The sequence below is a fragment of the Neolamprologus multifasciatus genome, chromosome 12 (assembly GCF_963576455.1).
Source record: "Neolamprologus multifasciatus chromosome 12, fNeoMul1.2, whole genome shotgun sequence".
Classification (NCBI taxonomy): Eukaryota; Metazoa; Chordata; class Actinopteri; order Cichliformes; family Cichlidae; genus Neolamprologus; species Neolamprologus multifasciatus.
In genome coordinates, this window is record NC_140450.1 from 22,990,762 (window position 1) to 23,017,180 (window position 26,419).

Consider the following 26,419-nt stretch of genomic DNA (forward strand, 5'->3'; position numbering starts at 1 on the left):
AAAAGTATTTAGTCAGCCACCGATTGTGCAAGTTCCCCCACTTAAAATGATGACAGAGGTCAGTAATTTGCACCAGAGGTACACTTCAACTGTGAGAGACAGAATGTGAAAAAAAAATCCATGAATTCACATGGTAGGATTTGTAAAGAATTTATTCGTAAATCAGGGTGGAAAATAAGTATTTGGTCACCTCAAACAAGGAAAATCCCTGGCTCTCACAGACCTGTAACGTCTTCTGTAAGAAGCTTTTCTGTCCCCCACTCGTTACCTGTATGAATGGCACCTGTTTGACCTCATCATCTGTATAAAAGACACCTGTCCACAGCCTCAACCAGTCAGACTCCAAACGCCGCCATGGCTAAGACCAAAGAGCTTTCAAAGGACACCAGGAAAAGAATTGTAGACCTGCACCAGACTGGGAAGAGTGAATCTACAATAGGCAAGCAGCTTGGTGTGAAAAAATCAACTGTGGGAGCAATCATCAGAAAATGGAAGACATACAAGACCACTGATAATCTCCCTCGATCTGGGGCTCCACGCAAGATCTCATCCCGTGGGGTCAAAATGATCATGAGAACGGTGAGCAAAGATCCCAGAACCACACGGGGGGACCTGGTGAATGACCTTCAGAGAGCTGGGACCAAAGTAACAAAGGTCACCATCAGTAACACACTACAACGGCAGGGAATCAAATCCCGCAGTGCCAGACGTGTTCCGCTGCTGAAGCCAGTGCATGTCCAGGCCCGTCTGAAGTTTGCCAGAGAGCACATGGATGATACAGCAGAGGATTGGGAGAATGTCATGTGGTCAGATGAAACCAAAGTAGAACTTTTTGGTATAAACTCAACTCGTCGTGTTTGGAGGAAGAAGAATACTGAGTTGCATCCCAAGAACACCATACCTACTGTGAAGCATGGGGGTGGAAACATCATGCTATGGGGCTGTTTTTCTGCCAAGGGGACAGGACGACTGATCCGTGTTAAGGACAGAATGAATGGGGCCAAGTATCATGAGATTTTGAGCCAAAACCTCCTTCCATTAGTGAGAACTTTGAAGATGAAACGAGACTGGGTCTTCCAACATGACAATGATCCAAAACACACCGCCCGGGCAACAAAGGAGTGGCTCCGTAAGAAGCATTTGAAAGTCCTGGAGTGGCCTAGCCAGTCTCCAGACCTCAACCCCATAGAAAATCTGTGGCGGGAGTTGAAAGTCCGTGTTGCTCGGCGACAGCCCCAAAACATCACTGCTCTTGAGAAGATCTGCATGGAGGAATGGGCCAAAATACCAGCTACTGTGTGTGCAAACCTGGTAAAGACCTATAGTAAACGTTTGACCTCTGTTATTGCCAACAAAGGTTATGTTACAAAGTATTGAGTTGTATTTTTGTTATTGACCAAATACTTATTTTCCACCCTGATTTACGAATAAATTCTTTACAAATCCTACCATGTGAATTCATGGATTTTTTTTTTTTTTTTTTTTTTTTTTTTTTTTTCACATTCTGTCTCTCACAGTTGAAGTGTACCTCTGGTGCAAATTACTGACCTCTGTCATCATTTTAAGTGGGGGAACTTGCACAATCGGTGGCTGACTAAATACTTTTTTTGCCCCACTGTAACAATAAGTTCTATTTTCTGCATAACAGAATAAAACTGTACAAGGACTTCTTGCTCTTTTTCCACGATCGCCCCATGCTGGAACTCCGCCCCATTTTGCTCCAGCAGAACCCCCAGATTTCCAGGAACAAAAATCTGGTTGAAACAAGGGTCTTGACTAGACGAGTGTAGTTTCTGCAGCTACCCTCCCACTCGTCCTGCAGCAGAGCTGTAAACATTTCTGGGGAAGAGGAGGCGCTTCCTCGGCTGCCGCAGTTGCTGCTCCGCGCTTCCTCCTCGCACTAACGTGCAAAGAGTTCAATAGTGCACGGTGCATCTGGGTCATGTTGTTGTGGTGTCTTGTACGTCGATTGCGGCAAAGGTTGCTTTTTTTAAAAAGTGTGTGAGCGCGTGCGTGTCATGTAACCGAGAGGTGGTGGAGGAGGAAGAGGGCGCGCGCATAATCTCAGTACAAAATGTTCCCTTCCACGTGCGGAGTATGAGCTGACGCACCACTGCTGGCCCTCTCCCTTGTGCTAATATAGGCTACCCCGCCCCTCCCCGGTTTCCAAACTCTCACAGCCCGGAAGACTGGAGGAGAGCCGGTGGACTACAGGCACAGCGCGGGCACGGCAGGGAGTGTAAAACCTTCACAGTTAATATGTAAAACCACGTTTGTATAAACCACAGGTGTCATGCAGGCCCTGGCCAATATGACATAAATATATTCAAGTACTCAGTACTCAGCTGTTTACTGAAGAATTTCTATTACAGCTGAAGAAAGCGTGTGAAAACCATTTATACTCTGGGACCAGTTCCAGGCTGTGTTTTTATGGCAGTGTAAGAAGTTTTACAAAGGACAGTCAATGCAGGGTTGTGTTGCCATATCTACAGAACAACTTGATGTGCTTATGAGCCTTTGTTGCCTTATGTATTCTACAAAGACTTTTTTTTATTTTTTATTTTATTCGTTTCAGCTTAAAACTAGAAGCTTTCAAGGTATTCTTCTGTGGGACCAACTCCCAGTTTGGATTCAGGAGACAGACACTCTGTTTTTAAGGTTACACTTTCCTTTTGATAAAGCTCAGTTAGGGCTGGATCCTGAAGCCTGGGTTCCCTTAAGAGGGTTAAGGGTAGCCTGAGCAATAGGCCCGGGCTGCTTTTCTCACTCTACTACTGTAGGTCTTTGCAATATCGCCCACCAAACACTGGATGTCGGATAGACGTGCAGGTGCACGTGCAAGTCATGTCTATATTGATCTATCACTTGTCACGCCGATGTCACTTTGCGCAGTGGGCAAGCTCCTTGAGGTGACCGCTGTTGTGATTTAATTTCATATAAATAAAATTGAGGTGAGATGCATCATAAGGGAGTCAAAGATGCTGATGTTCCTGTAGCCGTTTAACTTCAGATTTTAAATCATTGTCCCAATCAGATATTGGGGGATAATGTGTAGCGAGTATAGGAACTTTCATTCTCCTTTTCTGAAGAGGGGAGAAAGTCAGTAGAAGCAAAACACAGGTAGGCAAGTGGAAGGTGGGTGTTAATGGTGAAGATGCAAGGAGCAGTGCAGATGGATGCATTTAAATACCTGTGGTAAACCATCCAAAGCAGCTGGTAGTGGTGAGGGCACTCAGTGTGCTGTTATTCATTGCTTGAGTATCCACGTGAATTAAAAACAGACAAGACACAAATCTATTTAATTGTTTATTTAACAATGCATGCCAGACATGATCCTATTCACATTGAAGAATACAGATTTGTATTTGCATCCAAATACTCACTACTTTAATTTCATATTATAATCTCTCTCTATCTTTCTCTCAGTCATCATTACACATCATCTCTGTACACTCTGAGTGGAAGAACTGCATGCATTTAAAGGACATTAAATAAAGTGTGACCAGTAGAGGGATAAGTCCCTTTTAGTCGAACAACATCAGAAGTTATTGCAGAAAAAACATGTGCGTGATACTCTAAAGCTTACGAGTCACAGGTTTCATAGGAGGGAAGCAAATCTGTTGATTATTATTATCACATATGCTCATGATTCCCCAAAACTTGTGTAGTAAAATATTTAAAAAATACTGTACATTAAGATTCTGTTGGGTTGTGTTGTGTTGGCATGCCTCCCAGTTATTAGTGTCATCTACACTTCCGATTCACACGCAGTTTAATTAAACGCACGTACAAACATACGCACACACGCATGCCTCCTGTCAGTACCTTCCACAACAGTCTTGTCAGCATATCGCAAACACAACCATGTACGAACCTTAATGAGTTTCTACATGCCTTGGACATGTATGCTCTCTCGTATATGAGGATAAGGAACTTTGGAAAGAATAAAAGAGAATGTAAGGTCAAATAGCAGGGCATAAACTTTCATTCCAACGCGGCCATCTTGTTTTCTGACTGGCCCTGCAATGACTGAGGTGACCTCTGCCTAGTTAATCCCGTCTGCAACAGCTGTGACTCAGCGTGTTTCCAGTTGGTTTGACAGAGTTCGGTTTGGTTCAAAATGCAAGAGTCAACTAAGCATGACTGCAAAAACATTCCTCACTTTTGTTTGTACTGTTGGTGTTTTCAACTTTTGTGGTAGAACAAGTTGATCAGGTATGAAGACATTCATGCATTGTATTGCCATTTCTGAACACCTAAACACAAAAATATATAGTTTTTCTATGATCAAAAAGATTCTGGGTTAGACTCATTAAGCACAGTGATTATACTGGACTCTTTCTTTCTTTCTTTCTTTCTTTCTTTCTTTCTTTCAACGATTAACTTTCCATCTTGCATCACTGGGGTAATGTTGTCCCTGAGCACTGACCTTCATCTTTAAACTATGCTATGACTTACATATGTGTTGAGGAAATTAAAACTCTCATCTTTTAGGTTTGCCATCCAGCCACTGCACACAATTGGGGTTAACTGCAACTTCTGTTGTGATTACAAGGTTAAAGGGACAATCTCCAGATTCTACCTAGAAAAGTAACTGGTCACGTGGTGTGGTGCTTTGCCCAGGACCACAGTTGTTTAATGTCTTTTGTAGCTTACAAATTAAGAGACATCACCTGGGGGCTTTTAACAGTCCTGGATCATTAGATTTGGGTAGTACCACATGATTTAATCCAATTCAAGCAAGAAAGACCAGTTACTGCAATGACACCTACTGTTTATATTACATCCTCACCCTCGTTTTCTTGCGCAGGTTTGGTTTTTTTTCTTATCCTCCAAAGCTATTGTTGTCAGTGAAATCTTTTATGTGTTCTGGTGAAGAAATTCAAATAAATACCCATACAAGCAATGATACAGTTTACAGATAACAACAATTCCCCCACTCTGTACATCAGATGTGTCCAAAGAGAACAACAAATGTCTGTGAGAACAACCACTGATTTTTTGGCCTCTTGACAGCAGAAGACAAAGATTAAAAGAGGAAATTCACAGATTTATGAATCACTTCAGTCCCCACATACTCCATCCATGCCCAAAAGGCACCCTAAGTTTGGTATACTGGCAACTATGTATTGCCTTGTCAACATTAGAAAATTCTCATAAGCTGGTTGATAAAACATACAATAAAAACTACTTTAAATACTTTAAATATGATCGAAATGTACAGTATATCAGACAAGTCTATATATTTAATAAATAATATAATACATCATCATTTAGTGCATGTAGATGGTCATCTTTTATTAAATTGAAAAGCTTAATTAGAAAATACTCGACAAAAATATCACTGAGAAGATATAAATATTGATTTTTGTAATTCAAACAGGCATTTACTGCAATTATCAATAAGGAGCAAGAAAATGTCAATAAATAGAATCAATCTCAAAAGAAGAGCAACATGATTAAAACTGAATCATAAGAGTGAGAAAATATAAAAACAAACATTAAAAATCAGTAAGAATTCTATTGATTGAAGCTATTTTGTCTTTACAAAGCTATCGGAAAAAGACATCTTCTTTTTCAGACTTCTTTCTTTACAATAAAAAAAATGAGAACTTTTTTAAAAACACTGATCTGGCTTTCATCTTTTAATATTAATGACCCTATGTTTCCTCCTTCATGCCGCTTTAAAATGCATGCCTTTCTTAATAAATCTCAGCTAGAATGTGTATACTTGGCAACTCATTCCGAAGCTTTTCCAAATATAAATCAATCAGAAATAAATTCAAGGTCCTTCAATATGATTTGTATGCTTATTTCAACATTTGTTTTAGTATTAGGCAACTGCTTTTTTGTGTGTTTTTTTAAAATAAGCCTCTTTTTTGCAGTGACCTGCTTCGAATTCAATTAAAAAAGAATGAAAGGAGGAAAAAACAAATGGATGACAGTTATTGGATAGATGAAGGACGGATCTGTTAGGTGCAGGCGGATGTAAAAACCATTTCAAAAATAATGCCACTGCCGAAACCTGAAGGAAGAGGGCTGGGCTACAAGAGAGCTACGATTCTTGGAGTGAAAAGATTTTTGGTGTCAGGTAGCGGGCAACTAAGTTTCACATCAGGTTTGCCCAGCAAGCGTTGCTTCTCACACAGGGCTCATAACGCCCCCTTGTCCCCATCTATTGCAATTGCACTTGTAAAAGCCTCTCTGGAGTCAGGTATAAACTAAGGTATCTCTCCAAGTGATATGTAGGATTTCACTGACCAAGTGTGTGCGCGGATAAACATGAGGATGGTCACCATACGCAGAGTGCCTTTCTCTTTCATGCCCTTACATGATTGCCTCAGGACAGTGCCTCAAGCACGGCCGCAGGAGATACATGGTTGGCATGCTGACTTTTGACTGCAGTGTGTTCAAATGCTGCTTTGCTTCTGGCAAAGATGAGTGCTTTAGCCGTTTCCTCTCTGATGCTACAATATACAAACAGAAGAGAAAGAACTGTATCCTTCAAAAATGAAATATTTATTTATTATGTGAAAGATTGAGTACTTAGAGGTAATTTGAAGTGCAGTGAAGTCCAAAGACTTCTGATCTCTTCACAAAGTGGCCAGAAATGTTAGTGTCTTTCTGGGTTGAGTTTATGCGAGTTAGGATTATATGAAGCAGGGAAAATGTATTTGAAGGTAAGGTTTTGCAGTAGTAATGACTCTATGTTGGCAAAAGAGGTGGGTGTCTTTTCTTTCTTTCTCCTCTCCCTTGGCCTCTCAGACTTGACAGTGTCTACCATATAAAGCTGCTAGGAGTAACAGTATACTTTGTGTGTGACTAGTGTGACTGATATGTGATGTAACACAGTGAAAGATGTCTACTTGAAGTAAAGGTGGTGGGTGGAAAGACATACAGTACGAATACACCTTCCATTGCCATAACACCAAAACTGAGAGTTTACTTAGCTACAAGAGGTAAAAACTAGTCTAGATTCATAGCTCTTTGTTTTGACTGGTGTACAGTAGGACCCCTATATCTCCAATCCTTCTCTGCAGATTCATGATTCAGAGTAAAGCTGCCCTTCAATACTGACTATGAATACATTTTTCTAATCTGAGATATAATGCAGGAAAAAAAACAACCTTAGATCTCGTCCAGATTAGCATCTAAGGGCAACTTCACCCTGCTATCACTTTAGCCCTCGGCCCTCACAATACTCCTCTCTGGTCCTAATAGTGTGCAAGTGCACTTACACATCCTCGTCACGTGTAGTTTTGTCTATCGAAGCTGCGGAAAGCCGACGGAGCTGCCAGCTTCCTCATTGAGAGGCTGTCCGTTTTGGCTGTGTCAGGCCTTGCTCCAGACTTGCTCCTGAGGAAGGGGTTTCTGGTTCCTGCCAGACCCCGCCCCCCCAGGCCCAGGCCCCCTGTCTGCCCCCAGACCCGGTCCTCTCTCCATCCTCTCACTCACCGACAGGCTCTTCCGGTGCGGAGGAGCCAGTGTGAGTGAAGGATGGGAGTCGTCTGACGAGCAGCTGTTTGCTCGCTCCAGCTTGGAGAAGGGGGAGCAGAGAGGGGCCCCACTGGGCCCACCTAGGACCCCTAGCCGAGGGGTATCAGGGGGTGGAACCAGGTCATCAGGGTCCTCAGGATCAGACTCTGTGTGACTAAGCTCTGCTTTCTCTCTCTGGATGAGAGGAACCAACGTCCGACGGCTTATCAAAGGGGAATGAAGTGGAACCTCCAGGTGACTGCGAGCGTTCTGCGGGGGTGTATGGAGATGAGACGAAGCGTGTATCGATGCAGTCAGTGATGCTGGTGTTACTCCGCGGCCTTTACCTGGACTCCGGCCCCAATCCCACTATAACAGCTTCTTGGTGTAAACATGAGGCTCTGTGTGACTTGACCAGAGGAGGCTCATCCAGGAATCCCGTGCCTGCGGTAGAGAGGTAGCGGCTGCTCTTAGAACGTTCAAGCAGCCCTGCTGAGGGAGGTGGGGATGGTTCCATATCCCAAGGAGGTAAAGTGCTGTCTGGTAAGAGATGTGCTGAGCATAATGACAAATCAGCTGCAGCACTGTCATCAAACATAGCTCCAGCAGTTCCGCTGCTACCTGCACCACCCTCCGAGTGCCTGTCGCCCAAACCGCTGGTGGCAGCGCTGCTGAACTCCCGGCCTCCAGGCAGCACCGTCTCTATTATATCTGACTGCAGCGAGGAGTCTCTCTGGAGAGGTGGGACCATACGGAGAGGATCTAGAAAGACCTCCGCAGGCCCCACCTTCTTCAGGACGTTGAGACATAGATATCAATGCAGGATGACGGACGGTGCTGCTGGGAGACCGATAACGTCGCCAGTGGGAGGGGCTTAGACTCCTTGGGGCCGGCAGCTGAGGACACAGATTGTGAGCTGTTGGCTCTGTGGAGACTGAGGGAGCGATCTTTGAAGAAGCTTTCAGCTCGCTCAGCTCTACTTCCCCGTTCAGCAGCACGACCAGCTCCAACATAAAATGAATGACTTCTGGTCCGTGTTGCTATGCCAGTGGGCGAAGGAGGAGACATGGAACCCTCAGCTGTTCCCTCTAGAGCCTCCTGTAGGCGGTAGCAGTTCCCCTCTGTGCTGTTAAAGCTGCTTTGACGGAGAATGTATGCGGCTTCAGGGCACTCAGCCTGGCGGAGTATGTATGCAGAGTCTGTGCAGTCAGACGAAGTCCGAGAACGTGCTTTTTGGACCTCCCCGCGCTCGACACCAGTCATGCGCTCCAGCGCTACAGTAATTCGTCCAATTAGCTCTTCCATTTGGGCCAGACGAATATCAACAGTCTGTAGTGATGCCTTCATGAAGTGTTCCCTCTCATTGACTTCCTCTAAACGCATCGCCATATTCTCCACCCTGACAGAGGAGACAGAAATGAGAGAAAAACATCATAAAAGCACTGGAGGGGGTAGAGTAGAGAGGCGAAAACAGTGTGTGTTCTTAGCTACACATTTCTGTACGCCAAAGGAAATTCTAAATGCACTTTTGTGTTATCAGATTGATCAGCTTCTTTTCTCTCTTTGCCCTTAGTTTCTTTTGCTAGAGTGCGCTGGGCTCTCTTGGCCATTGTACAGAAAAAGAAAAATGGAAATGAGTATTGAAATATGTTCTATATTTCTATTGTTTGATGGTTTTAATACGGACACCGCTTTTAAGTGCAGCCATGTCTGACCTTTCAGAAGTGACTCTGATTCTCTCATCATTGGAGGAGTGGAATCTGTCATCTTTCTCTCTGAAGTACTCCTCTATACACTGCTCCTCAAAATCATGGACTTTCTTCAGTTCGTCTTCTGTGATGAAAAGCTCTGTGGATGAAAGGGATTGAGTGTGTTAATGCTAACTATTCAGAAATACTGAAGAGATTTCTTTTTTCATAAGCAGACACTTTTATTGCACTAAAATGGAATAAATGTAACGAGTTCTATTACAAAAAGCTTGTTATTGTATATGTGCAACTCACTCAGTCCATAGTCCCTTTCATCGTCATCATGCTTGCGCCATCGACAACACAGGTGCTTGAGGACCATAGTTATGTGGCTGAATATGATGAGAGGTGGAGGAAGGACCGGACGTTCATGGAAGGTCATAATGAGCTGGTAGCGCTGAAATTTCCACACCTGGTTGGAGATGGACTTGACCTCGAAGAATGTATTACTACAGACAATCACAAGATTACATCTGCTGTAAGCTAAAATAAGTTTGAGGAGAAAATCTGACTAAACCTTCAGTTTAAACTGTTGTGTCTTATATTGTCTGCTTTTTTTTGTAATAACACTAATGCAGAGAAGAGGACTGACTGCATTTGCTTCTTATATAAAAGAGCAGCAACCGACCATTAGTCTGATAATGTCCATGTGGAAAAAGCACCATCCCATTGTGATACTATAATTATGCTACCAGCCTCTTAGAAGTGCCCAAATACAAGTTACATGTGATGCCATTTTTTTGAATATGAGGGAAAAAAACATCAATAAAAACAATTTAATATTGCTAAGATGAATCCTCATCTTTGTGATCCTTTCTTATGAGAGCTAGAGGACAAGAATAAATAATTTCTGCCTTCATGCAGCCAAAAATAACTGAGTTTTGTGCTTCGCTGCATTTGTAAAACACTGCGGTGTCTACTTAAAGTGCAAAAGCTAAAACTATTGGAGGGTTTTACGTACTTGAACACAGCAATGAGCAGGTTAACCAGGAGTATGTTGGCCACCAGCAGATAGCAGGCCATGATCGCTGGAACAATCCAAGCACCCGTCTTGCACGGAGGCAGAGCCACCACCACACCGTCCTCTGTAGTGATGTTCTGCCCACAGGGGGCTGCACATCACCACAAAATAAATACAGCCAAGCGAACAAGTTAGTAGAAGGCAAACTATATCTTTAGATAAAGACATCCATTCATCATTAATAATATTTCAGAAGAAAGTTTTGCATGAAAAATAAATGAAATACATGCAGACACATAATAACAGATAACAAACAGATGATACTGTATATAATCAGAATTAAAATAAAGCAAAACTAAGAAAATTTAAGAAACTATCAAACATTTAAATGTATACTCGATCAACTAAAAGAGACAAGCAGACCTCAAAATACTTAAAAAAAAAAAATGCACTTTTCCTTATTTTGCAAACAAACAAGAAGCATAATTCATCATTATGCTTCTTTTCTTAAAGTGGCGGTAGGAGAGAGTGGAAATCATAATGGTAGGGGTTTATGTACACAGATGTGCATCTGATAACAAAATACACACATACACGGAAAAAAACCACATTTGTCATGTGTCACCACAGTTTGCGTTTACAATATATTTAAACATGTCGTCCGTGTTTAAAATATATTGTCACATATGCGAGCCATAGCTTCATTCAGCAATGGTTGACTGTTCTGAATCATTTGAGATGTATTTAGAATGTTTTTTCCATCTGTGATGGTTCAGTTGCTGTGGCTTATCTGGGGAACATTCAGCATTTGTTGTTGGTTTGTTTGCTTTTGAGATTCATTCTACTCATACTCATCATTGCTTGGTGCTCAATTGTTTCACGCAATGCAGCCCAAAGACAGAGAACTGAAGTAATTTTTCCATTTAATTTTTTTTAACCTTCCAAAAAATTTGGATTTAAAAACTCTGACAACTGAACCACTTGAAAAAACAGATTATAGATGATGAGAGGTGGCTAATAAATATGTTGTGGTGCTGATGTGTGGATGCTTTTGTTTTTATTCCTGCGTGATGTCGTATTAGCGTTTGAGTCTGAGTGCTTAGTCACGTTAAATGTCGGATTTATCGGCTGAAATATTTCTCCAATGTTGCAATTGCTTCGGTGAGAAGCTGAGCCGGCGTAAGGGGAGGGTGACATGGTTTAATGTGACAGATGGAGTTGTCATGGCAGGGTCACTTCTTCAAATGGGACGAATTAAAAGTCGAATAACAACGAGAGGATAAGAAACATCAAAGGAATATCAAATTTAAACTTTGATATTTCCTCTTGATGTGAAAGCCTACCAAAAACAAAGACCAGACACATTTGAATAGTGCTGCTGCCATGTAACATTACCATTTGCCAGCCAGTGCAAAAATTTGTGAGTCTAAAGTTGCTTGCAGGATATGGCCTTAGGTCAAGCTACTAGTTGTCTCAATAAAAGATCTGGAGAAGACTGATAGTGTCAGGGAATCAGGAGTTTTGGATTCTTTTAAATCCGCTCTGTTGTTTGTAGAAAACACTGCTGATATTCAGTAGCTGACCCAAGATGCCAACACATGAGGGCAACTTCAGCCTTAGAGCATGGAGCTGCATGCACACTTTTGTATCAAGTGGTCCTCTAGTGGTAGCAGTGGGCATGACATGGCATTAATGTGACGATGATGAAGGAGAGGTGGGAGAGGTAGATGTGGTTAAATTAAGTTCTATAGCTATAGATTTACTGGGATTTTGACTGCATTGGGCAATGTGGGATGGACCATTATTACGCCAGGTTCCATGAGTGCGTAAGTAATTTTCGACCAGCCAGAGTTTTTCATTCAGCCTTTGCTGTACCTTCCTACTATGCATATCTGAAACAAAGAATGAAAACATTATTTCAGATCTCTTCTCTTTGGGCCACTCCTCACATTCTGTACACACCACCAGATACTACCACACAAAAAGATAAGAACGGAGCAGCACACAAAACGCACTTTCGCTCTCTGGACATTTCCACATACACACTTCTCACAGTCTATTTATAATTTATTGAGTCAGAATGTCACTCTCTCTACATGACTGCAGATGCAATTAGTCTCTGAGGAAAACAGTTTTATTATGTATGTGTTACACACACACACTCACACACACATGCGCGCGCACACACAAACATCTTCAAGTAATAGTTCAAGCTGTGAAGAAATGAGTGAAAATGAAATCTAATTTCATACTGAGACTGGTGTTTTCAGTCATACTGCTTCCGTCCTTCCTCCTTACAAAAACGCATTTTGTCTAACAGCTTACACTCTCGCCCCTGAACTTACGGTCAATCTGGTCGGCAAACACCTCTCCGTAGATCATCCAGTAAGGCATGAAGAAGATGTTCCTGGCTAGCATCCAGGATGGGTCTTCATTAGGGTTGAGAATGGCCTGACGTGCCACCCCAAAACTCATCAGCACCACCAACATGATGATCACAAAATACATCATGTCGATCATCTGACAGAGAGAGAGAGGAAGAGGAGAAGGGAAGAGGTGAGTGGCTAAAGGAAAGAGAAAACGAGGACAGGATATGTGGAAAATAATGACACTGGATGGGGAAATAGGTAATGAGCGGTGTCTGTCACTGCAGGAAAATCAGTTGGTTTGCATTTGCATTTTTTGATTACTATTCTTCCCAGCCTAAGTTGGTCAACTGAAATTTAATTTAACTTGTTGTGGAACGAAGCCTGAAGTCAATATTTAAAATGCATTTAATTTAGAGCAATCTCTGAGCACTTTCAGTGCGGAAGGGGACACTCTCCCTTTGGGCTTATTTATCCTTCGAACACTTTTGTGCATTTTTTTGATGCACTCAGACTGTCGCTCATCTTGCATACAGATACCCTGTTAAAGCAAATTTGGAGCTACAGCTGTCACCAAAGTTGTTATTACTAAAAAGAAAGAAAAGTGCAAGGCATACTTATAAGCAGAATAAAGCATCAAAACTAGTAAGAACACGGTTGATACTTTTGGCTGTAACTACAATGCAATTTTTACATTTCTTTATTAGCTTTATTAGCCTGCATAGATAAGTGCTTGGCACCTCAGATGGCACAAAAGATGGTTAAGCCTGAGCCCAAGTAAAAGCAGTGGTGGTGTAATGAAAAAATGACACAGTCACTTAGATAATAAGATAAATCTAATAAGATTTATATTAAATTAGGTGAAACACTCATTTGTCTTTACTGTATGTGGACAGGAAGTGCTTGCATGTGTAGTCAGTCCCCTGACGCTTGTTCAGAGCCAGAAAAAAAACCTTGTTCATGCCTGTGAACAACTTTGACTTCAAACCTGCTTGTCACATATGCAAATTATTTGAGTAAATCACTGTCAATTTAAGTAACTCTAACTAACTGCTGATTTTCATATCAAAGAGTCTGCGTCCAGCGGTAAACAGGGGCATGCCCAGGATGGTCGAGGATCAGAAAGATACAGAACTGGCTCTTTGATCCCCCTCCCCCCGTTGTTTTATCTCCATGTCTGCATCGGCTCTGATCTTGAGCTCTCTATGATCAAACAATAAAGTTATGAGGCACAGAAGCTTGTTTACCGCTTACAGATTAAACCTTTGCAATCATCAAACTCAGTAAGCTGTTACAGTCAGTATAGATCATGTTGGGCAAAGTCAGAGGGTAAACAGATAGAAATGAAGGTCAGATAATGGAAGGAAAATATGAAAAATACTGCAGATTATAAGAGGGATGCCTAAACACACAGAGTTGACTTCCCCTGCCTCTTCTCACCATCTTGCCGATCATCATCACATAGGGACCCAGGTATTTGTTGACTCCGAAGATGTCGAGCAGCCGGATGTACCAATAGATGATGTTGACACAGTAAATCACCCGTCCATAACTCATGAGCGGTGGCTCCTGGAGACGCAGCACCATGCCGACAGAGAATATGAGGATGGCCATGAGGTCTGTGATGTTCCAGTACTCCTGAAGCCACACCTTCACCTTCTGTAACAACTTTCCCGGCTCAGACATCAGGATCTAAACAGAGATCAGAGGAAAATGAACAGAAATGTAGATGCTGTAATGCAGAGATGACAGAAAATGGCATTAATTAAATACAGACGGTAAAGGGTAAAATAAACAGTGACCCTAAAAACAGAAAAATGCACTGTATCACAACCACCATAAGAGGGCAGCATGAGTTCACCTATCGGAGAATCTAACAGCTCAGAATGAGCTGACACAATGATGAATGCATTTCATATACTTACAGTAAAAACAAAGCCACAGAGGACGAACATAATAAGGCTACATACCTTTATATTCTATTCACTTTGCTCTTTTGCTTTCATGGTTTTCCCATTTCTGTGGCCTGCCTGCATCTCCACTACCATTCTCCTCCCCTTTGAAACACTCTTTTACTTCTATTTCTCTGATATATGTACATTTTACCTATTTGCTATGAGACTTAGATGATATGGACATCATGATTAGCCTTTGCCCTCCACCACTGAACTCACTAAATAAGCTGCCGGAGACACTTTGGGTCTTCAGTTGGCTGGCGGGTAGGGAAGACTTGCTTAGAGAGGTCTCTACAGGTTTACATGTATAGTTTATTGTACCTCTCTCATCTTCTCTATGCCATTGGTAAAGATGTAAGCGATAACAATCCACTCTTGAGGAGAAGGCCACAAGTCCATCTTGACCAGGACAATGTAGTTGAACAGCATCAGGTAGCCCACATATGCCATCTGCATAGTGATGCAACAGCAGAGAAAAATCAGCATGGTTATGAGTTTGTGCGCTTCAGACACATTAGCAAACTTTACACGAATGAAGATCAATTATCTCACTGCAAACAGATTCAGTGAAAGGGGGTTTGCCCAAATTAAACACATATTGAGTGAAGGTCTGACCCTCATTGCAACTCCCATTAATTCAGTTTTCAGGCTTTGATAAAAGATATTTGGGGTCAAGGTACCTCCATTATGTGTCTCCTGAATCTTTTAAAAAACCATGTTGGCTTTCTTTTTATATGCATATTTTTTTCCATCTGCAAAACAAGCATTCTACCAATGTTCATTCTACACATGCACATTTGCTTCACACAAGAGCTAATTATTAAACCTGGACAGCACGCATCAGGTCATGGGTATAAATCTAAATTGGGAACAAGACTAAAAACTCCATTTTCGCTCAGAGAACACATCTGCAATAGCTGAAAGGCACCACAGAGTATTTCTCTTTAACCTGAAGGGCAGAAAGGAGAAGTGGGGTAAGACGGTGGGGGGTAGAGAAGAGAAGGAGAGCGAATAGCCAGAGAGAGGAAAACAGGATGAAACAAAGAGCAGTGAAAATATTTTCTCTGCATAAATAAACAGCAAAATCCCTGCCGGTACTAAAGACATGTTTTCACTGGGCAAGCAAATTGAGGCAACCCAAGATTGGGATTGAGCCAAAATCAAACATAGCACACACGCTCATAGGCAGATACTGTACCACACAAGCTATACATAAACAGTTACAGATTCTACACGTAAGCTGCTCTATTGAAACAGATAATTGAAAAATCCAAAGCTTAATTTAATATTTATATATTGTAGTAGTTAACCTAGTGGCAATGGCCCAGAAACTTTAGTCAATATTCACACTGTCAATAAAAAGCCTTCTTGTGTGATTCAATTCCTTACCCACCCTCACATCCTCCTATACATTTCTCTCAATGCTGCTTCCATCAGCCTCCAGATCTACTTCATACTATACTTTCCCACACCGTCAAGCCAGGCAATGTCAGGTTGGAACAGGAGGTTAATGACAATGGAGGCAGCGTGAAAGTAGAGGCTTTTGATGCTGTTGCAGAAATACAGTAAGCAGTGACAGTAGCAACAGGAAGCAGAGCATGTAGGTGGTGCTGCTGAAACCGACACTGACCGTATGGAACCAGAACTTGACAATTGGTGCATTGTAGAACTCGTATATCTTGCGTCCCATGGGGATAAGGCGGTGGCGGTTCTGAACCTCCTCAACATCCTTCTTTCTGGATGTCTCTGTGGTTACTTTGCCCAGCATTGCCTGGGCGAATGCAAACCCCACATGGAGCGAGGGAGGAAGGAGTGAGAGGTGTGAGGATTTAAAGTATGGAGAGTGTGGGAAGAGGGAAATGTGATGGATGGGAAAGGTGGGGGAGGAGGAGTCGGTAGAGATGCAGAGGAAGGATGGATAGGAGGATGAGTATTTGGGATGGAGGAGGAAGAGTTGAATAACAGAGAAAAGGGAGAAGGGGGGAGAGGGTTAAATTATGGGCTACAGCACTGTTTTAATATCATAATTAAAGAAGCAAGCACAAGCAATGCAATCATTCCAAAATGTGAAATGTGTGTTTGAGGTGGAGTTTGGGTGAAGGCTGGAAGGCTGGTAACAGAGTATTACGCAGACATGGACACTCATGGATTGTGTCTCAGACAACAATTAGGAGGCAAAAAAGAGACAAGGTACTGACAGGAAGAAGACAGAAAAAAGGAAAGATAAGACATAGATATCTCACTTCAATCTATGACACATTTCCTTATCCATGAGAGAGGGTTCGGAGCCCACTTTTTTATGGGTCATGGTCTTAATGTCAAAGCAACACCAGACCTCTGAGAGGAATTGTATTCTAAGTCGACAAGCGTAACAGACCTGGGCAACGTTTAAAGTTTTAAAGCTGGTCTAAATGGTTCAAATATGCAATGAGGAGTCGGTGTACATCCCAGGGCTTTGAACAGGTTGACTCGTCATAAAAACCACCTCTATGAAATTAGAGGAAAAGGAGCACTTTTAGTAAGAACTAGAGGATTTCTATTTTGTTTTATGCCCCAAATATGTGAAACATATAGAGCTAAAGTTTTCTCCAAGGCACACACAGACAGGGCCTTCGGGATGAACAAATTCAGACGCCAGTGTGTAAATCACACCATGCCTTAACTGCACTAAACATGCATTTTAGCTATCAGACAGGCTTTTACATCCATTACAGTGTGTTCTATGCCAAGCATCTGATCATCATATCACGAAAATACAATCTCCCTCTGTGGTGTAGCAGTCCGTGTATATATGTATGAATCTTTGTGTGATTCATAAGTAAGTGACGCTGCATTTGTGCAGTCAGAAGCCAGGGCAACAGGAAGGGGCTCTTTACAAGTACATCCTCTAGCAGCAGGGAATCTTTGTTTAACGCCAGAGTGCCTCAAGGACTGCAAGTGTAAAAAAAAAGACCCGTTTCGTGAATGTTTGCACTGGCTTGCTGGCTTGCTCAATGCAAGATGGAAAATATGCACAGTGGTGCTGGAAGGCATTCAACTTCAGTTCAGCCACTTCACGCGACAGCCACGGATTTAGTTTGTGCATTGAAATTGATTTTCAAATTCCAGTCTTCATTCGAACACACAAGCTGGATCCTGGCATCGTCGCTAGAACTGACCTGGACTGAAATGGAGCAGGTTCTAATTCTTCGGTACTTTTTGTGTCTATGCAGATGGACCAACTCTTCTGCTGTGAGCTGGGAGAAGGTGCTCAGACTTTGCATGATTTAAGCTCTGCAGCAGCAGGCGGACATGGTTATATAATGCAAAAGCCTGGGCCTCCCATGCTCAGCAGCCGCCATGCTGAGTGGTATGCTGCAGCAAGCCATCACTGATGGTAGAGAGTGAGGGGAAGCAATTGGCTAGCATACAGTACTGTACCTCAATCAGACCTGAGCTTGAAGAAAAAGGGAAAAAGAGAGAAAGAGAGAGAGAGAAAGAGGGAGGGAGAGATTTGCAGGAAAAAAGATAGAAAGCAAAAGTAATAAAGAAACAAAGAGAGAGCTGGGCTGAGAATGAGAGAGAAGGGAGGGGGGGGTGAGAGAGAAACAGAGGAGAAGATAGACGGAAAGAGAAAGATACACGAGGGAACCCACAAGCGGCGACAGACTGAGACGCTACAACTCCACAATCATGTCTTTGCTGAGACGATGAGAAACAGAAAGGCCAATTTGGCAGGAAGTGTCCAGCTGGCCAGAATAGGGAAACAAATATGTGTGCGTGGAGAACTGTGTGCATATATCCGTGTCTGAGTGTGTGTAGCGTTATCTCATTGTGGACAGCACCGACATTGTTTAAAAACTTGCCCACAAGAGATATTTACAAAAGGAAACAATGTCAGGGTTGGGTGCAGTTTTAAGATCGAACAAAGCGTGTGTGTTTGTGTGTGCATGGTCTGAATATGTGTATCGATTCTGACTATGCAGGGCTGAGGTGGGTTCTCTCACCACGGAGTTGTACTGCGTCTCACAGTAAGATCTTACTGTGAACTCCATGTCTTCCTCCTCCTTCTCCTTCACTGGTTTTTCAGGCTCCTCCTCCTCCTTCTCCTGCAGGTAGGCCTCCTGATCCTGGGGCATGTAGGACATCTCGTCCTTGTTCTTGAATTCCAGACTCAGGATCGATGGTGGCAGCAGCAGCCCTAATATTACCTGTGTGATCAAATGAGGGAGACAGGAAGTGGATGTGGAGGGAAGAGCTGGAAGTGACAAATCACAGAGTGTTATGCTATAGTTTCATGAGAGGCACCATGGAAATTAGGACACAAAGACTCTGGAGCAAAAAAAAACTTCAAAATCGCTCTATTTTACACATGTGAACCTCACATAACAGAGCATTTGCTCTCAAGAACACCTCCCAATCGTGTCCTGATCTGCACTTCGCTGAATGACAAAGCTGTGGTATTTACAACAGCTAGTCTAACGGTGGAGGTCAATTATAAAGGCATTAGACAAGGACATGCAGCAAGAATCCTGTGCTGCCAAGATGGATGACGGGGACACACGCATCTGGAGCGGCTATAAAAAAAAGGGCAGCTGTGCTGTAAACACTTCAGCAGCTAATAGGCAAGCAAGAGCAAGTCAAACGCGATCACAGTGGGAAGTAAAGAATAGGAGAAAAAGATGAAAATCAGGGTAATGAGTTATCTTTTTCTTAAGAGTGAAATTTTAGTTTTTGTTTGTTTCGTCATAAATATGTTAAGGGCTAAGATTAAAAACAGATACAATAATTTACCAAAATAGCTGTCAGTAAAGTTAGATGGTTAGATGAGTGGCATGGATTAAATATAGAATATGAAAAGGATCACAGTAAAGCAGGTAGTATCCCCGATTTTAAGAGGGTGTTTAAGGCAACCGCACCATTACTTACTGATGTATAAGGTAAGTAAGTAAAGTCTGTTTATATAGCACGTTTAAAACCAAAGTGCTTCACAGTAAAAAAGAAAAAGAAAGCAGTGTACAGCTTACAGTCCACTGAAATCTTTCCAGTTTCCAGTTGTGATATAAATACATTCAAAAGCTGTGCACACGGATGATTATGGCAACATTTTTAACAATGATACTCTCCGTATTTCACAAACTCCTTGATGCATCTCGGTTTGTTTGTTTTTTCCACTTTTTTCCCTTTCTGTCTTACTGCTCCAGTGAGTTTGCCTTAGTAGGGCTCTCTCTATCTCTCTTTTGCGCTCTCTCTCTCTCTCGCTCTCCTGCAAAGGCCAAATCACACTTAAAGCACTTGCAGTATCCTCTCGCTCTGAGATACTAGAAAGCCGGACCCATCACTCCCCTCGCTCGGTGTATGAATGAGTGTGATCTCAGCCTCAGCAAATCCCAGTGCAACTCTTCAGCATAAATAAGTCTAACCTCTGAACTGAGCAGCTCCCTGCCTATCACTCTACCACCAGATGTCTTGGAGACCCACATGAGCAAATATTGCTCAAATCTTAACCACCAGTCTTAACTAAAAGCTTTTCCTTGACTTAAAAGGGGTGTTCACTGCACGAGCGTCAATGTAAAATACATTGCACTCCGTTTCAAGGGTTTTTTTTGTGACTAAATTAAGTTCAGTTCTCCCGTCCCCTCTGACCTAAAAAGATGGCTTTGAAGGCTTATACTAATTAAGTTGTGGCAGAAGTTCAGCCAGCAGTCCGGCACTGATCACACTGACAGTGTCGAGCTTATTATTGTCCAATAAACCTCTTTTCTCTGGATGGCCATTCCTCCCACCATCACAAGCAACCTTGACTGGGTTGATCTTTAAGTACAGTACATCATTTCACCTACATAAACTCACCCTAAGATGTTAATCTGCTATGAAATAGTGTCGCTGGTCACCCTGGAAAACCAAAGTGACTGAGAACACGAAACATCTGATATTACATAATTTTCTGGTGTTAACCAATCCAGGTGTAGGTTCAGATTTGTCCATCTGATAAGTAATAGTAATAGTAAGTCTTTGCTAAACTGAGAGGCAGGTGTGGATAGCGTACTCTTTTTACCGCCAGTGGTGACCTGCCTACTCCTCACAGTCCAGCACACACTCTAAATCCTGAACAATGACTCATCATAGCCCCTTCAGCATGTTCCCCATTTGACCTTTTTAATTCCCGCGAACAGAACTTTCTGGATTACGTTAATTTTTCACTCGTATGGTTCCGCCAATTGTATGTAGTGAGGATAAACATGCACACTGCGTGCACGAGATGAAACAAGGACATAACTACATCATTGTATATCATGTCCTCATTATAGACTTCCTCCACTTCGTTGCACACATCTTCTGCAGCCTATAACTCATAAGAGATATTCAAGAGTTTAAAAATCTCTGAAGCATGACCAAGCTACGTACAGATTATCCATCTTATAGCTGAAAAATATGCATGCCAGCACTCTGACAGACAAGCTACGTCATGGCAATACTGCTTTTAAATTACTTGAAAGTTACAGTATATTTATATTTTATGTGCTTTGCTGACTACAGGCAGGTTTTACTCCTTACGCAGGTATATCATCTACAGAGTAACTAATAATCTCTGCTTTACATCCCCACACACCCTTCATTTCTATCTAAACTCCTCAGCAGATACACTGGAGCAATTTGGGCCACCTCTACAAGTTTCCCAGGGAGGTGACAAGGTTTCTCATTACTTTACAGGCAGTCTGAGGGGATACAACCATGAATCTCTTACACTAGAGAAGGACATTGCTTTTAAATGTACAGACTCTTCTACTCAACCATCTACCCGACGCATACTACCTTCAGCCCTGAGTTCTTGCGCATGCGCAGGCGCCCCATCCACATGTCGGTCAGCAGCATCTGACTGCAGGTGTGAGCGATGAAATCTCTATGTTTGGCTGCTACAGCCAGCTGCAGGCAGGTGGCATTGCTCCAGTTCTTCAGCTCATATGTCAGCAGCTTCATGGCCATCTGCTCATCCTGTTTATAGGACTGGTCTAGGAGCTCCACAGCCAGCTGGCCAAACTCTCTGGGAAAATATATAAAGTATGTATACAAGCACACTGAGTCATGAACCAAGACAGTAATATACTTTGTCTAAAAGTGAAAATTTTATTCAACTGGTCATAACACTGCTGGCCATCTGGCCCCAAGTCTGAGGGTATTATTATGGCATAAAACACATGTACAAACATAAAAACTGTGCAGTGTGAATTGGTTACAAGGTGAATGTTTAGATGACTTACAAGGATAATATTAAATGCAACATATCTTTGATAAGTGAAAGAAATATGATGTGGCCAACACAAATACATGCAGAAACACAACAGTTTTCTCAGATGTTCAAAGCAACATCTGTACCAGTACCATCGCTTATATCACAATTTTTAATTGGGTTCCAAAATCCTACACAATACTTCATTTCAGGACATTCATTTTTTACAGCATCACATTCAATTATGAACTATTTTTTTTATTTTATATATATATATATATATATATATATATATATATATATATATATATATATATATGGCAGTATTAACAGCTTCACGTACAAAGGATGGATAAAGATGTTTAGTTCATAATTGAATATGATTGAATATGACGCCGAATATGATACAAACTCACTCAGGAATTCAAATATTGTCTGGAAAGTTAACTCCAAATATGTCAATTACAAGGTTATCTTTTCAAATGTGTGTGCTCATCTCAGGCATTACCTCAATCTCACATGCCCATCCTTAACTAATGGTGATGCATTAGATCTTTTTATGTGTGTCACTTACATCCCATGAGAGCTAGTCTGAAACAGGTCAGTTTGTATGAGGGAAGGCATGTGTGTATGTGCGTCCACCTACATATACTGATGTATGAGGTAGATGCTCCTGTCTAGACTCTTAGCTCAGCTTTACATTAATCATTTACAGCATGTTTCCATGTCTTCCAGCTCTTCTAAGTACTACAATATACATTATTTATATATATAAAACTTTACTTGAATATCCTGTTTAAACCACATAAGCTGGCAGAGGGAGGGAAAGATAAAGAGTGAGCCAGACGGACAGAGATTGGGATAACGTGAAAATATATCATGTCACCCACCGAGAGTTGTGGTTTAGTTCCTGGGAGATGTCATCCACCATGTCGTTCTCAGATGCTTCGTGTGCCATGGCCTTACAAAGCTTACATGCCACCAAGGCCTTGGCCATGGCCTCTTCACCATGCTGCCAAAAGAACAGCGCCATCTTCTGACGTTTCATGAGCACAGCCCACACCATCAGCTCGTGGAAGGGGAAAGGGAAATGGTTGATTTCTGGGTCGTCCAAATCGATGTCCACCTCTTCTTCTCGTTTACGTGTCGTCTTCTGACGACCTCTTCGGATTGGCATGTCATCCTAGTGGGGGTCAATAACATGTGAAATTGAAGGGAAAACAGAAGCATCTGTATAAAAGTATTTCTCAGGGATTTTTCAGATCTTTTCTGTATAGAAGGAAAACATTATGCATATATGTGGTTTGGATTATAAATACTGATCACAAGTGTCACCCAAGAAATTTGAAAGTTTTACATGATGTAAACCTCTGAAGAACACTTTGGTTCGACTGCATCTAGACGCCTAAACTGATTTTCTATAAATGCTTGGAAAGTCATATTTTGAAGAGACAAGCTAGAGCACAATGTGCTAAATACTAAGCAATCTAGATAACGCAGAGCGGGTATGGGCTCATGTACATCTCCACAAGATTTTAAACATAATTTAACTTCTGTATAATATAGTTTCAGTTCAATTAATAGCAAAAAACCTTACAAGAGGTAAATTTATTGGCTTTTCACCAAGTTGGCTCTCTGTCTCTGGAGACATAGCTGCTGCCAGTCAGTAATTAAATGACATAATTTCACATTTAGACTGTTGAAAACCGCTAAATCCATTTGAAAAATAACTTTCAGTGCAAGAGATCAGCAGGACATAAAAGATTGCAGAGCAGTAAAATATTCAGCAGTTACAGATAGTGACAAATACCTGGTATAAGCTAGCAAATTTCAGTGATATTCAGAAATGAAATTATTGCAATACTTGAAACAATTGCAACTATTACAAAAGAAACCCTTCAGGGATCACAGCTGTCATCCTTTAACAGCAGTATTTCTGACATACATACTGGCTAGATGATAAATAGGCTTTGTGAAGATAGAAAGGTAATGGCGTGGCAAAAAACAACAGAGAACATACACTGACACATGGGGGATAAATTCACAACATACAGAAAAACAAAGGAATGTTTGTTCCATGCGTATAAATACCTCTGAGGAACAGTGCTTTGTGAAGCTTTAAGAAATTACACCACACACCACATAAATCTGATCAGGTCATGCATAGCTTATTCAGCTGAATACAGCAGGACTGCTTTGAAATGTACTGCAAGATATATATGCATTTAAACTGTCTGGAGCATGAGTCTCCAGCTTTTTAAAAAGTCCATAAATCTGAGAAAAAGCTGTAAACCAAAATGACTTTGTTTTGTTTTATTGTCTGTTTGCGTGAAAAGCACTCAGCTGACTCAGAAATGTATAAAATTAACCAGCAAAATAGATTAAATATACATCTAGAGCTTCCCTTCATCGACTGAGAGGCACACGGCACACATGAGCACACTTATTTAGATGAGTAAACTGTAGATCAGTTAAGTGAGGAGGCATGAGAGATAAGGGTTAGGAACAGTGAAGGAATGACTAAATAACCACCATGATTGGATCAAGACTCACCTCCATCCCCAGCAGTTTCAGAGCCTTGGGCTAGAAATGAAAAAGAAACATTAACACACAGCGAGACCTTGTTGAATGTATTTTATAGGACACTTCACTTTTTAAGCACAAGACTTACAGGCCAAGAAGATCCTTTAAACAGAGTAAATCACTGACTTTTATTTGCATGCTTCAAAATGGAACCGATACTTAGGGATAGCACTTAGTGCTCATTTGAGTGACTGCATATATGGCAATAATATCCAATCCTTTTCTGCTTGCATGTATTAAATGAATTTATATTTGTAGATCTGGTACAGTACTGTGTATCTGCATTAAAGCAGGGCATGTATGAATTATGTATTCATGAGCCATCATCTGAGTTGGTAAAAATAACCCAAATCTCTTGTGGGGATTCTGATATCTACATCTATTTCAAGACTTTGTTCTTCCTTAACATGTGTTTATGTGTGCATGCACACAACTATGTGGCTGTGCATTCACTTGATCTAGAAAATCCCAGTTAAAGTGGGGGTGACTCTGTTTTTCTTTGTCTCTCATTTTGCCTCCTTGCTCTGTCTCTCCTGTTTCTTACCTCAAACGTTATCTGTGCCTTTCCAGCTGCTTTGTGGCTACCATGCAGTCTTGTACAGTAAGATAAACAGATGCACAAAGGTTCCCATACACACTTGCACACAACGCTCGCAATCGCACGACTGAATGTGCAAATACCAAAGTGCATCATTAAGTATTGTGTTTTATACAGTTATGCATGTTTACATTTTCCTCACAAGTGTGCAGGTTTTCGAGGCAGAATGAGAAAACAGAATGTAAAATGTATATAATGTGCAACATGTGCAGCAGTATAAAACACAACCATCAAACAAAGCACGATTTCAGAGATCACTTTGTCACTTTGGTGGTGTGTACTAATCACCAAGATAACTTGCTGGAGGGGTTGTAATGAACTGTGTGCAGTTTGATGATGATGACGGCGCATAATGAAGAGCAACTGCTACACAAAGATGATTTGTTGCATTAGGCTTATGATAGGGCATGCTGTGTTCCTACTTTACTTGATGTGTAAATGAATAACAGGGGAAGCAATGCTCATATATTTAACCTGTGCTGATCAACAGCACCTTAACACACAAATAAAAGCTAATTTTGTGTAAGTATGTGCATATTAACTAAATTCTTCTCAGTTGAAACCCAAAATCAATCCCTTAAACATATTGGTGCCTTTTTCTAATTTCAGGCAATTACACAGGATCACAGTTTCAGGGATCCTATTACTCTTTCTACAATGTGACATGATAAAGCCCCAAAGTGTAAGTCTTTTATATTCAATAGAGGAACTGAGTAATTATGCACTTAGATATATTTAGATAGCACCAAATCACAGGCCACTGCTTGGTGACACTGGGAAGGAAAAACTCCCTTTTAACAGAAAGAAGGCTCCAGCAGAACCAGGCTCAGGGAGAAGCGTCCCTCTGCTGTGACCGTAGGGGGATTTTTGTTTATTTTTTTCATGTTGTAACTCTGGGTTTTGTGATAAATTCAAAAAGTGCAGCATAAATGTTGGACTCACTCAGTCATTTTTATTCTTACCTATTTTTCTGCTGTACTTTCAGACTAATATTTTTCTGGAATTATTATTGATAAAAAACAAAATTACTAAAAACCGCTCCCATCTTTTTGTCCAAAAACAGTCATGTCTCACTGACGTCCCACTTTTCTGCCATTTGTCAGGTCAAAATCATCAAAACTTGCATCCAAAAGTTAATTAATTACCATCCGCAAAGCGCAGCTGACCTTTAGACTCTCTGATAAATATGTTAGTATAAGAAATATATTATTATCCACTTATCCTTGTGAGGACACGTTTGATAATGAGGCTCATTTAGCTGGTGCTGCTCCTTGGATTAATGACAGTAGATCTGAAACTGATTAAACACTAAGAGGATAATTCAGGTGAGACTCATTCACTCACCCTCTTGGGTCCGAATAGGTTATGGTATAGAGTTCGGAACCTCTTCCTGGTGTAGTTACACCGATATGCCCCGCCCATGAGGTATTCAATGACCAGTCCAATGTCAATGAGGCTGATCCGGTAGTCCGGGGGCAGGTTTCCCTAAAAACCAAACAGGGTTAACAGGCAACGACCCACA

General features: G+C 41.5%; 1 protein-coding gene across 1 annotated transcript in view; it reads right to left on the reverse strand.

The window, feature by feature from the left end:
• Nucleotides 1-3,293: 3,293 nt before the first annotated feature.
• The window catches only part of trpm3 (transient receptor potential cation channel, subfamily M, member 3), a 148,448-nt gene continuing 125,322 nt past the window's right edge, over nucleotides 3,294-26,419 (reverse strand). The window contains 19 exon segments of the mRNA XM_085181427.1: nucleotides 3,294-7,397; nucleotides 7,399-7,662; nucleotides 7,664-7,807; nucleotides 7,809-7,877; nucleotides 7,880-8,269; nucleotides 8,272-8,875; nucleotides 9,192-9,324; nucleotides 9,480-9,673; nucleotides 10,186-10,336; nucleotides 11,949-12,077; nucleotides 12,531-12,705; nucleotides 13,992-14,243; nucleotides 14,828-14,956; nucleotides 16,137-16,277; nucleotides 18,493-18,696; nucleotides 21,302-21,530; nucleotides 22,607-22,899; nucleotides 24,270-24,299; nucleotides 26,242-26,382. Of these exon segments, the coding sequence (XP_085037553.1) occupies nucleotides 7,248-7,397; nucleotides 7,399-7,662; nucleotides 7,664-7,807; nucleotides 7,809-7,877; nucleotides 7,880-8,269; nucleotides 8,272-8,875; nucleotides 9,192-9,324; nucleotides 9,480-9,673; nucleotides 10,186-10,336; nucleotides 11,949-12,077; nucleotides 12,531-12,705; nucleotides 13,992-14,243; nucleotides 14,828-14,956; nucleotides 16,137-16,277; nucleotides 18,493-18,696; nucleotides 21,302-21,530; nucleotides 22,607-22,899; nucleotides 24,270-24,299; nucleotides 26,242-26,382 (3,822 nt within the window). The 3' untranslated portion in view covers nucleotides 3,294-7,247.